At 41.1% G+C, this 13,048-nt stretch overlaps 1 protein-coding gene across 3 annotated transcripts; it reads right to left on the reverse strand.

Annotated features, from left to right (window-relative positions):
* Positions 1 to 968: 968 nt before the first annotated feature.
* Positions 969 to 12,730, reverse strand: il17rel (interleukin 17 receptor E-like). Of its 3 annotated transcripts, none has more exons than XM_080491812.1 (19): positions 12,456 to 12,730; positions 10,031 to 10,251; positions 8,659 to 8,686; positions 8,131 to 8,280; positions 6,875 to 6,981; positions 6,482 to 6,596; positions 6,178 to 6,222; positions 5,877 to 6,016; positions 5,209 to 5,280; positions 5,068 to 5,122; positions 4,786 to 4,949; positions 4,032 to 4,076; positions 3,596 to 3,653; positions 3,292 to 3,437; positions 2,741 to 2,800; positions 2,576 to 2,633; positions 2,058 to 2,186; positions 1,698 to 1,754; positions 1,185 to 1,599 (listed from the first exon to the last, which is right to left on the reverse strand). In XM_080491812.1, the coding sequence occupies exons 2-19, from the start codon at positions 10,142 to 10,144 to the stop codon at positions 1,478 to 1,480; spliced, it is 1,665 nt and encodes a 554-aa protein (XP_080347938.1). In that variant the 5' UTR covers positions 10,145 to 10,251; positions 12,456 to 12,730; the 3' UTR covers positions 1,185 to 1,477. The 3 variants fall into 3 exon arrangements, with proteins under 3 accessions (XP_080347936.1, XP_080347938.1, XP_080347937.1); XM_080491811.1 differs by lacking the exon at positions 12,456 to 12,730 and adding an exon at positions 10,691 to 10,770; XM_080491810.1 differs by lacking the exon at positions 12,456 to 12,730 and having other exon boundaries at positions 969 to 1,599; positions 10,031 to 10,326.
* Positions 12,731 to 13,048: the final 318 nt, after the last annotated feature.

Here is a 13,048-nt window from a genome sequence, read left to right on the forward strand (position 1 = left end):
CCAGTGAAAACAACATCCCTTGGATAAACAGTACTTTGAGTTTTAGTTTACTTTTTGAAAATAATGATAAAAATAATTAAATCTGAAGAAATACCAGGTAAGTATGAACATAATGTGCTAGTAGACATTTATATATTCTTTTTGTGATATATATGTCTTTAACTCCCTTGAGTTTATGTTTCAGTGTTGAAATGCATGGAGAAGTCCAGGGGTTTGGGAACGTTTTTCTTTCAAAATAAAACAAAAAACTGACAGTGAAGTGATGAAAGTATCATCGTCTTTGAAAGAAAGACACGAATGGTTGAACTATTAAACTTTCTTTTGATTCACACATTTGCTCACCGGAATGTAATAGAAGTGTAATAAAGGTGACGTTATAAAGTCAGTGGATGACAGTTGCAGGCAATACGCCAAGAGTTACCAGATATTGTGTATGTGATTCAAGCTCTACAGATTGCCACTACACCTTTATATATCACATTAATCATTTTCCAGAATACAATCCTCAGTAGAATCAGGTGAGGATAATATCAAGATTTTTATTTTTTTATTTTTTTGTCTTTAATCTTATCCGTTGCAGTACTTTGAAAGGCGTCGATCATCTTGTGCTGAAAACCGACGGAGGCTGAACAAAAGATGACAGGAGGGAAACTTTAGGGAATCTCAGGAAACAACAGTAGCGGCTTGCCTCGACAAGTGTGCAAACAAAGTGGTGTGGGAGCGCCGGTGAAAAGACACTTCTGGGGAAACTGTTTAAACACCTTCCAATGCAACAGGACAAAAGAAAGGTAAAATCCAGTTTGGTGGGCTTTTTTATGTGCCGATCATAGTCAGTGTTTGCAACGACATTACTCTTGAGATACATGATGCAGTCTTTTGTGCATTTTATTCCTATTAAAATTATATGAAGAATAACATTGTCAAGTGTAATTGCGGTTAAAGGCAATGTCAAGCATGATGTAATAATAGTGATTCAACAATGGGTGTTTTATTGTGGTATTACTGTGATATGTTAGCTGGGTGAGCTAACATGAGGCCACAGTAGATACAGGCCAATGTTACTTTAAGTTTAGGTTTAATGAGGCGCCCGTCCGTCTCCGGACAAGAGTTTGGTGAAGCAGTAACGGGGCCAAAGCTCAAGTGTAACAGTTGGATCAGGGAGGAGAACAGAGGGCGACGACATGTACATTTATACATTTTGCTTTTTTATTGAAAATATACACTTTAATTACGAAGGGGGAGCATTTAGTTGCCACATGAATGAGCATTTTAAATTAAAAATGAACAGTTCTATTAATTTTTCACACAAACAACACTATACAAAAACACATAAACAAACAGTTAATGATGACCAACACACAAATAAATGCATCCACAAGAAGGTACGGCCACATATTGCTACAGTATATAGCAAAGGCAACAGAGACCTCGTGAGATTTGTAACATTTGATGTAATGCTTTCGAAATCGCCCCTCGCTCAGTTGGAGATGAGGTTTGCTTTCTCGTTGTTTTCACATTGCGGTGGATCAGGTTTGAGAACTTTCCCGTGGAGAATTGGCTGAGTTTTTAATCCGGAGACCACACAGTTCAGAGCACAATCTGGAACGAAAAGAACCAAACGAGGCAGGATTCACGTGCGTTTCGTGTTTAAAATGGACGTTCCTGCAAGGTAAAACGGATCTGACCGATCGTCTGACCTATTTGCTTTCGAGAGGAACAAACTCGATTCCCCTTTTGTTTCCTCTTCTGATGCACTGAAATAGAACAGAGGGGAAACATATGACAAAGCAAGTTATTATTGCATTGGCTGACGCTCATTCAAATATCTTGTGCAGACAAGGACATTATACCACACAGAGGAAGTAACGTCTATAAAATGAAGCAAGTCGAGTTCCAGTAAGAAGGAATGTCTTCGTGCAAAAGCCAGAGGTGTTTGTGAATGACAATGTTTCCTGTTTCTAATTCCCTCGGTGAGTAAGAGTGAGTTTGAAGGGTGTCAACAAATTTTACAGCAGGTGTTTGTATTTGAGCATGGCGCTGAAAGCTTCCCAACCTACCAGTTAACAGCGCGTGAAGCACCAGGGCGAGGACGATGATGCCAGAGAGGCAAACGCTTGCTGCGACCACCCAGGTCAGGTCCCGTGTGGTGTGGTGGGCGATGGAGGGTCTCACGTGAGGTGACTCATCTGCGTAAAGACGGACTTCTCAACTTCCAAAGTCAACAAGTGGGCTTTCACGTGACAGTTTCATCTATCGTTGCACACAAATCTCAAATGGGTCAAATGGAGCCGGAGCAAAGCCTCCCTTTGTGTGGAAGCCAGGAAGCCACTTAAGGCCATCTTCACGGGCGTGTGCGTTCATTACTCCCATGCTCAAGCTTGCATGATTGTAAACATAAGCTCTGTTTGAAATGACAATTTGGAGGAGGAATACTGCAAACAATTTGCATTTCAAAAAGATGTGATGCCTCTGGCTGCGGCTGATTTACGAGACATGAAGGATGGGTTAGTTTAGGCCGCACTGGGTGGTACCATAAAGAGCAACATGAATTCAGAGTTGCAAAAGTTAGACTTACTGCACTGCTCAAGACATTCAGTGATGGTGGCAGCAAACTTAGCATCGAGCCTCTTTACCTGCACCAGTGCAACAGGAATATCCAGTGTTATTGTTTGTATAAATGTGAGGGAATGTACACTTAAAGTCAAGGAATCCTGCAGAGGCAAGAAAAGAAAAAACATACCTGAACACACATAGTGCATGATTCCCCTCCCAGGTTTAAGTCAACAGCGTTGTGCTTTTCCTGGTAAAATGACATGAGAAAAACGTAGTCATGATTTCCTTTATTGACTGTCTCCTTGGTGGGGCCATAGACAAGAAGATGCACCTCAGCATTTATAAACCAATAAAAAATACCGTTAATTAGACCTGCAGGGATATTGTAATCATCAGATTGTGCAAAAAGAAATATGAGACAACCACAAAACATGTCATCTCACATTTTATGTGGCCGATGTATTGACAGGTACACTGCAATTACCATAAAACATCATTATAAGGGTGTGATGAGCACCAATACTGAAATGTGGTGAAAAGCCACAACCCCACAGAGAAAACATGTCACTTCCCAGAAGTGAAGAGTGCAAAAGGTTGACGTTTATAAAGTGCAACAAACATGTTGTGACAGATAAGAGTTATGATAAACCTCTATGGCAAAACTAAATCAAAAGCAGAGAGAGTGGATATCTGACGAAATGTAACACGCAATTTTTCACGCACTTTTGTGTTTCTTACCAAATGCAGTGAGCGCGTTTCATTGACCTGACACTCGTGGGACGCTGCAGACTTCGCACACAGCCCCACAGAAAATGTAGCCGTGACCTGTGACAAGATGTTAACCTTGTCCCGTCCCTCTCCGGTCGCCACAACCACCTCCCATGCTGAAAAACCATGGCAAAGGTGTCATTGATGACCGTGCATCAACTGCTGGTGGCTCAAATGTCAACCGTAAGGTTAATTGATTTGCCATAAACCAACTTGATATTGTAAAGATTGCAGTAATGTGATTATGCTTGATGATTTGTGGTGGACGTGGCACCTCGTAGTCGTCTGTCGGCGAACGGGCATCTCGTCCAGGACCGGGATCCGGCAGTAAACTGAGGAGGACACCACAGTTACACTCGCAGCTCAAATTCACCAGAGTGAATCATTATCAAGCTGTATCAGTAAGCTCTAAGCTTTATATGTTATATATATCTATAGGTTATCTATTTCTGATGAAATGTCTGGCAATTTCCTGAAAGCTTGGCCATTTAAACTGCAAGTCGATTTTATTATTCCAGTGAGGTGAAAATGGCATCAGACTGTAAATCAGATAACGACGACCGCTTAAAAGTAGATAAGCTGAGAATCCCACAGTAGAGCGAGAACTTACTTGTACAAGCTCAAAAGAGGGAATGTTCTGTGTTATTCACGAGTAGAATTAATGAAAAAATAAATAAACAAATGGGCAAAGTGGAAAAAGTGAACTTTACCTTCACACAGAGTTCAGGGTGTGGATCCACTTTAGAAAAAATGATCTGGAAAAAAAGAAAACCGTTTTCAAGTCAAGAGTAGAGTCCTGAAATGATTTAGATCCGTTTCTAGCTCAACTTTGTTCATCTATGAACGAGTGTCTCTGGATCACTGGGTAATTTCACATGAACTGACAATTCCAACTTCAAACAACCGGCCTTCAAAACCAAAGAAGATAACTTGTCAAGATAGATTTTGCTTAAGAGTATCTCGCTGTCTTAGAACTGGAACTGTTTGACTTTGTTTTAAATTTTGAAAAAAAAAGAAAAAAGAAATAGGACAGACTGAGTTGAAGCAAATACTAAAACAAACCTGCCCTCGTTTTGACCCATTTCTAAAGAAACACTCCCGAGATTGGAAATCAGACAACGCAGGACTCCCAGAGCACGGCACTCATAAAGAATAAATGCTGACTCATTCAAGTTTCTTTTTTTTCTCCCAGTGAGTAAGGTATAATTATCATTGAGTCATCGACGGGGTATTCTGTACTTCATTCACACTGTGATGAAAGTAGGATGGTATTTCTAGGAAAGGGGCCGATTGGTCGGACACAGTGATTCATAACCTTTCTAGTAGGTCTATGACAGTGCAGTGTTGGCACACACGTGCTCAAACTCAGCTTTTGACACCATGAGTCACAGCTTCTCAGAACTATATTGCAAAAATATAAGCGCGATGATGGGTGGTGATAGATTCCTCATTTCAAATGTGTACCTTCTCTCTGCTGATGTTCTGGGAAGAACCGGGCAGGTCCACGCAGACGCTCTCCTCTCGCTTCTGGCACAACGACACCACGGCGGTAACCGGACAAGCGGGCTCCCATATTAAATTTTCCTCAAAAGGGTCAAAGGTAATTCCAGTCCACAGTTCCTCAACGCCTGCGGGCACAGAAGTCTCCGTCACGTTGGTTTGATATGTGTCAGTTGTCCAGTGATAAGACCTCATGCTGAGTTAACTGTGATACACTTGGGGAGTAAAACCAATAAAGTGACTCACGCTCTTTAAATGGGCAGACCTGGACTCTTGGGGCGTCCATGACAGTCGACCAACCCTGTGAGTAATGTCAGAGTGAGTGCTTCATCTCATTTGTTCAGGGTTGTAAAAATAAAACACCATGTGTGGGCGCAGGGACTTTACCTCGATACATAGACAAGGAGAAAGGTGGGAGTATGGGAGAGTAGCACTTTTTACGGGTTGCTCCTTCTTTATCTGGAACATAAAGAACATTTGCTGACTAATTAAGGTGGGGACTTCATAAAAAAATCAAAGATTCGGTGCTTAGCAGTTAAATCAAGGTCTTGCAGGGTCAGGAATAAAGGGTGGAAGGCAGACTGAATGGCACATGAATGGTCAGTCAGTCTGTAATGGCTGATTCAGGTAACGTTGGACTATTGAGAGGAAAACCCATCCTCCTATGTGACCAAAGTTCAACAGATCCAACACTCAACATGCACAAAAGTCAAAATGATTGTGTTGCCTAATCTAGAATTCACCCTGAAATCAATCCGGCCAGTGTTCTGCCTTTGTCTTTTAAATTATTGATTTTTTTTTTTTTAATATGCAACAAAAGTCAATATGATTCTTATTATATTCTGTACATGTCCACACTTATAGGCACCGTGTGCATATTTTTATTATATTGTATTTTTATCTGCTTTTTTTGTTTCTGCTATGAGTGCTTCTTTCTCTTTACTATCCTGTTGTACCACTGCAAATTTCTCCACATGTGAGATAAATAAAGGATATCTTATCTTATCTTATCTTATTAAAGCAAAGAGAGAAAAAAAAAAAAAAAAGAGTCTAACCAAAGCACTGGCGACCGTCCCAAAGCAGATGAAGCCCTTGTGGCACAAGCGAAGCTGGTAGTTGTGGCCTTCCAGCATCTCTGAGACGTTGACACTCAGCTCCTTCTTCTCCGGGTTCACGGTGTATGACAGTCGACCAGCTGGCAACAAATCAAGCCAAGACAGGAAGAAGTCACGTTTTCACGCAGGTTTTCATTAACATGCAACCTCAGATAAGAGGCCATAATTGTAAGCGTTTAAAGAACTACAAGATTGGAAACCACCTGCTTAGGTCCGATATTAGATGTGATGATGTACTTACTGATGCATTCAGGGACATGCCTCCTCAAATCTTCACTGCTGCAATCTGTGGAAAGAATGCACAAGGTTAAAAATAAATCAATTATGCCAAGACACATGTGACATTACTTCTGCGTGTGTACCTGTTACATAATTCCCAACTACTACACGGGAAAGTGAATAATTTGACTTCAGCTTAACATAACAGAGCCCACACAAAGCCATGTTGGCTATGTCTAACAATAACAACGAAATGCTTCGTAGATGACATAAGCGTCATGAGCTTCTGAGTGTGTTTGAACAACTGAGCAAACTGTATTCTTTACCTGGGGCTTGGTAGGCGCCAGTCCAGGCCGAGTCGCAGTATCTCGGCACTGTCTCCACCGTTACTTGCACTTGCTGGCTTGGAGACACGACGGTGCAATCATCCTCAACTTCCACCTATAGGAACAGGGCGGGTAAGCTGACACAAAAATATACTGGACTCGTCACAAATTACAGCGTGTTCACCATGCAGGGGAGACGGGGATTCTTTTGTGGGGAGACGTTTGTTGTCATATTAGAAACTTTAGCGTTAAGTAGTATAAGAAGTAAGATGTGTGGTGGTGAATTTTACTGTTTTAATCTTACTGGAACACAAAAATATCCTAGGATCTATTATTACTTGAATTATGAATAAATAGCCAACTGTGTGTTGAAGGATTACACTGGTGAAGTACCTTCAGTCCATTCATCCTTTCTCTTGACGCCTTTGTGAAGCTGATGGTTTGGCACCTTTCCATCATCACAGGAGACATAGTGCATATGGACACCCCATGGACGGACTCTGAAAGAAGAAGGTCAAAATGTCCAGATCAATGTTTGTAGTCATCAGATACTAACTGTTCACCAATTAGTTAACCATTCAAACATTCAGAGAGGAAAATCGTGGAGCCTGGGGCTGCCGGACGCTTGGGTCCCGGTTAGTGTCTCTGCAGGCCTCCCCCCCAAAACAGTTCCGACCACCCCCAGTGGGCAAACCTCACACACACACACACTCTCACTCCCATTCCTCATCAATAAGATCTGCTGCTGTTGTTGCTTGTTGTCTGCCATCATTCATTTAACCGTCAAAATCATGTACTTCTGTATTTGCTGTTTCTCCTTTGCCGATTTGTGTACCTGCTCAAAAGTCATGCTATTATCTAGACAGTGCTGCTCAATTTTGTTTAAATCTAACAACAGTTGGAAAGTGTTTGTTAACGTAGATAGTATATATAGCATTAACAAGGGTAAACATTTTTTTAAAAAAATGATGCCAAAGAAGAAGTTCACCCCTCGAACAGATTTTTGTTAAATCGTCATATAGAAACGAGACTTCCCCCACAGGGTCTGCCTATTGTGTCATCAGTTACAATCATCCTCCAACAATGAATCCAAACTATCGGGTCACTATTGAAACTTCCTCTTCTACTGTGTTGTCTAAGACAATTGCAAAATATCACAAATTGTTGTCAACATCAATTAGTGGAAGCTTTTTTTTATCTGGCCTTCTCAACAGACTATTCAAACTCCACCACACCTACAACTTGGTGCACGAACAGGGAACAAGTCGATGCAGTTTTACAAGAAGTCAGTCGGTGTGTTAAATGTATTTACTGACAGCTCCCAACAGTCTCATCTAAGTCTAACAAAGAAGTGTTGCTCAGAAAATAACTGAACAACGCAAGTGTTTCCTGGATCTCACTCTGGTGAGTAAGTGCCCCGCTAAGAATGCCCAACTGATAATTAGACAACTGTGGAGTTTCTGGGAGTTTCTCTTCTCTGGATATCTTTGCAAAAGTTAAGATGCAAGGTCAAGGTCTCCTGCAAAAGACTCCCAACAGAAGTGTGTTCAACCACCCACGTAACTCCCCTAGGAGTGATTTCACTTCTCTTGACACGGAGACATTTGGTTGATAGCCTTGGCCCTGTGTTCTGTGCAGTTTGGACATACCAGAGAGTTGCAAAACTGTTCTGATCCGCAGGTGTAGCGAGCACTCCTGTCTCCCCTCACATCTCATCACGGTGGAGAGGCTGACGTTGTGGAGAGTGGAGGAGGTGTTCAGTCCCACTGGCAGGTCCTTACATGGAGGACGAAACATGTCTACAAAGGACATATGGAATGGGCGCAATGTTATTCACGCACAGCAACACAAGCATCACTTTTGAATAATAGGCTTAAGCGAAGCACTCGGGTACATTTAGATGCAGCTTATGTTAGTGATCCATTTTTGACAGGATTACAGTTTTTCATTATTTCCTTACATGTCAGGCGTTTGCATATGTAAAGTTTCTTCAACGTCACGATACGTGGAGCAGACTTTCACTGCTTCTAAAAATGGTCTTATTTGAGTTTGGTTGTGACAAACCCATTTACTGTGCACACAAACACAAACGACATTGGTCGGGCACATGTAGACAGTCAATGTGCAGAAGCATGTCTGATGTACATGCAGCGGCTGCAGATAACATCTCTACTTACAATCTGGCTTTGACTTGCAGCGAAGGTCCTGCAAAGAGAGAGAGAGATAGACAAAGTCAAATAAAGTTGTTTTGTTGGTGAATGTTTTCAAGAGGAGTTCTACAACCGTAGCAGTTCCAACCAAGGAGAGCAAAGGTCGCAGAAAAAGGGAATTCCCTGCCAGTGTGGAGCCGTCTACATCCTCATTGCTTTTTAAGGTAAACGCCCTGCTGTTGTGAGTCAAAGTACAGCATGAGTCTGCAATACTATGATGTGACAATGTATGTTTAGATACATACTCATGTGACTTGGTTATCTACAAAATGGCAGCAACACTATGACAATACCTAGTAAGCCAGTGTATGGAATGGCTAACAGTTTTGCACATTTGCAAATCATGGAACAATGTTAGGTCATTTATTTCCCATCAATCACAACACTAAGAAAAAAAATCATTATTGCCATTAAAATGCAATTCCTCTACTGCTCACAAAGGGTAATTATTCAGAACTTCATGCTTCTGAATTTTATGATGCCAACAACCCAGGATCCATTCAGAAAATCACACTACCTCATAGATATGAAGGAATTTTGGAAAATCAACGCAAATGATCAAATTAATTAATAATCAATACAAAAAAAGATTTGTAGCACATCCTCAGCTGCTACAACACCAACCTCTGGGTTTGTACACACTTATTCTCAGAAACTTGGCAACAACAACAACAACAAAACAGTTCAAAAGTCATTTAAGGGAACAGAAAAAAGGATTTACAGAGTGTTCTCTATCCAGCCTCCACTCAGCAGGATCCAAAGCTATTTCCTCCTTCAGTGCAAGTAAATGATTAGGTAGTGATACTTTCTGACTAAGCTCGGTGGAAGATGTGCTGCAGGATGTGTCCTTCAAAAGATGTCAGCAGACTACTGTCAGTAGAAGTGAGTCAGATATTGTCTGGAAATACATTTACAACGTGGTAATAATGTTTGCTTTTTCAATAGTGGGACTTGCATTTGATGAGCTTTCAAGTTACCAAAACTTCAGGAAGATAATAATATTATTATTATTATTATTATTATTATTATTAATAATAATAATAATAATAATAATAATAATAATAATAATAATAATAATAATAATAATAATAATAATAATAATAATAATAATAGCAGATGAAGTAGTAACAATATTATTAATTATTGCAAACAATAGAATAATGAGAGGCAGCAGAGTGTAACATCAGAAGTGTTGTTGCTTTAGCAGCAGTAACCTCAGCCACAATGGCAGAACAAAAGTTGCTAATAATAGAGTGCAGCTATATTTAGTTGCACACTGACAAAAGCTATGCAGTTCTATGAGATTTACAGAAACTGAGGATACTTTTTTTTTTTTTACCTGTGAACACCGTCTGTGACATTTTCCAATCCTCTCCAGTCCTGTGCTCCCTGCTGCAGCCCCATTCAGACCCCAGCAGAAGTAAGCCATCAGCAAGGCAGCCCACAAGACCATTTTCAGCAAGGCTTTTCTTCCACCGGTCAGATTTTCCAACGGATGCAATATGTTGATGTTCTTCTTTCTTCTTCTTCAAGTCTTCTTTCCCAGGCTGGGCTGAGGCACTGAGGTGAATGGGGAAGAGCCTCTCTTGTTTATGTGGTCATACCTGGTGTGAACTGAACACAGACTGAATGACTGCTGCTAAAAGGTTGCAGAGGCGGAGCATGGAGAGCTCTTCTCAGACATACTGTATAAGCCATACTGCATATCTGTCACCTCCGAAAATCAGATCAACCAATATTTGGTTACCCATATGCTTCAAAAGTTTGCTTGCCTCAAGTTTATGGTTACAAAACAGCAGAATTAATGATTCCCAACCAGCATTACATTTCATCACTTCCACCCACTGGCCACAGAAATAAGTCCATTGACCGCAAGAGATGTTATGTTTTCCAAATAAAAGATTAAATTCTCACCCCTGCAGTCCAACAGTTTGCCAGAGCTAAAAGAGATCACTGACCCAGACTTGTTACAAGCATTGTGTGTTCAATACGTGCTCACCAGCAAAGCCTTTTCCAAAACCATGGTGCAATATAGTGATCCTGCAGGAAAATGCACATTTACCAGAAGACTTCTCAGACAAAGTGTTTGGGGCACTCTGGCTTTTATTATCAGGTCATATTACGTAACAGTAGCGACATGTGTCAACAAGACAAAAATGTTCATGTTTTTCACTATAGTAACTTCTGACATTTAACGCTGTAATAACAGCATGAAATAAATGTTATCTGGGCTTTCCGCTGCAGCGATGTAGGCAGGGGCCTGCAATAACAGAAATGTCAACTATGGTATAATGAATCTGACGATTGATATCAATGAACAACAACAAAGACGATAATCGACTTATCTAAGACCCTGTGTTCTGGAGAAGTGAGTAAAGACGGGTGTGAAGCTGCTGAGTGATGAAGGGATGGTCGGGTACAAGATAGACTGAGCAGGTACAGTACAAGCACATTGCAAGGATGCACTGGGAAAGCACATCTAAGAGTGGACATCCTCGGATATCTCTGGAAGGTAGATGGAGCACTTTGAGGACACAATGTCCTGTGAGGAATCAAGTACAAAGTATAAAATATTTCTTTATGTGTCTGTCTGAGATCTCCTGAACTCCGGTTCAAATTCCTCCCTCACAAGATGCAGGGCTTGAGGTTTCTTAAGGGAACGATATGTTCTCTGTTCTTGTCATTTGGCATGCGAGTTAGATGTTTGGTGGACTTTCGAAAAAGCTTACAACTTGATCCCTCACTGTTGTCTCCTTCCATTGTGATATGCACACGTGTGATGTTGAGGCCCAGTCAAGATAAATGCTTTTGGCACATGACGCTGTCTTTCTGGGACCAACACATGAGGGCTTCCAGTATTGCACAAAAACAATTGACTCTAGTGTGAGAAGCGGATCAGCACGTCCTGGTCTGAGTCCGTGGCTCTCCCGGAGCAAAAATGATGGCATGTCCTCTCAGGGTAGGGATGGCAAAAGCTTCTCAGGTGCTTTTCTCAGGTTACAGATTCATTCATGCGGCAGGAGTGAAGTGGACGGTTGTAATTAAGAGTGAGCTGAACTGCAGAACAGAGCTCTCTGTTTACCGTCTGTCTGCGTTCCTCACCTTGATCTGGGATCATCAATGGAGCTGAAGCTCCTCCGCATTGATAAGATCAAGTAAAGGTGGTTCAGGTATCTGATCAAGAGGCCCTCACCTCCCATCAGAGGACTGTCACGCACACAAACAGTAGTGCAGGAGGGGGTCCTCACAGAACAACTGAAGTGTCTTCACTCGTTTATTCTCCCGACTGTCACTGCAACCCCATGTTGACGATGAGGGAAAGAATCGACCTGGTTATTCATAAATAGTTCAATGTCCCGTACATACATGAGCAGAATAAACTTTTATCGAGTCTTGATGTTACTGTTGTAGTGACTGTTGCGCTGAACCTGGCTCAATGACCAGGATTGCTGCCAAAGCCCAAATCTGTCATATGTGATATAACAGTTTTACTGTGTTTACTGCTTTTACCGTGCTTTCAATGTGTTTGCTGCTTTACTGTGTTTTTACTATTTTACTGTGTTTTATTTTATTGTTTTACTCTGTATATTCATTTAACAGTTACACGTGTTATAACTGCCGGCACAATAAATCGCCTTTCAAGGGACAAATAATAAAGTTGAAGTTTGATGGTACTTAAATTTAGCATCAAATTTCTTAAGTTTTTTTTTCCTGTATTAGATTGCTTCCTATGTCTGGGAAAGCTGAGAAAACGTTATACTTACACCATTTCAGACGGTCATTTTCTATTTCCTACGGACTGTTCGGATTTCCGGGAGCAGAATGTGACGAAGAAGTCCCACAGCACCTGAGGAAATTCCTAGAATTTCCTGGAAATTCCTATAACTCCAATCCCGGAGTTTTCTGGTTTCATTTTATGACTGCACTGCCCAATAAATCAAAGAACAAAGAGTAGCATTAAAAGCCTGTGTGCTGCTTTCCTGCTCAAACAGGAGCTTCACCTGTGCTGTTACAGTCAGGCAGTGCACTTCTGTTAAATGTCTTTTTGTGCAACATCAAAGTCCTCCACCATAAAGAGCAAACATGAGACAAGTGAGGCTGATTACAACAGGCAGAGCTCGATGCCAAAAAAAAGAATGTGACTCATCCTGGTAAAGGTTTCAATGACTGAAGTCTTTCACAACAACATGTTTTTTTCACTGATACAACTTCAGCATCAACAATTAAGAGTAAAAGAAAACATAATCGAGTTGCCTGTGCTCTATGAATGACATTGCGCAAACATGTGCCAAACCACAATTAATACACCCGCTACTGGGTGAAATTGAAGAAACCACAGCAAACACTATTTACAGAT

This window comes from Lipophrys pholis (assembly GCF_963383615.2).
Source record: "Lipophrys pholis genome assembly, chromosome: 22".
Lineage (NCBI taxonomy): Eukaryota > Metazoa > Chordata > Actinopteri > Blenniiformes > Blenniidae > Lipophrys > Lipophrys pholis.

What these genes read in the sequence shown, in the direction of transcription:
- il17rel (XM_080491810.1), bottom strand. Translation starts at nt 10,144, where the DNA reads ATGGTCTTGTGGGCTGCCTTGCTGATGGCTTACTTCTGCTGGGGTCTG. An exon ending in CATGCACTATGTGTGTTCAG is followed by an intron (nt 2,634 to 2,740) that starts GTATGTTTTTTC and finishes GCACTGGTGCAG; the next exon opens with GTAAAGAGGCTCGATGCTAA. An exon ending in TTCCTCTCGAAAGCAAATAG is followed by an intron (nt 1,600 to 1,697) that starts GTCAGACGATCG and finishes TTTTCGTTCCAG; the next exon opens with ATTGTGCTCTGAACTGTGTG.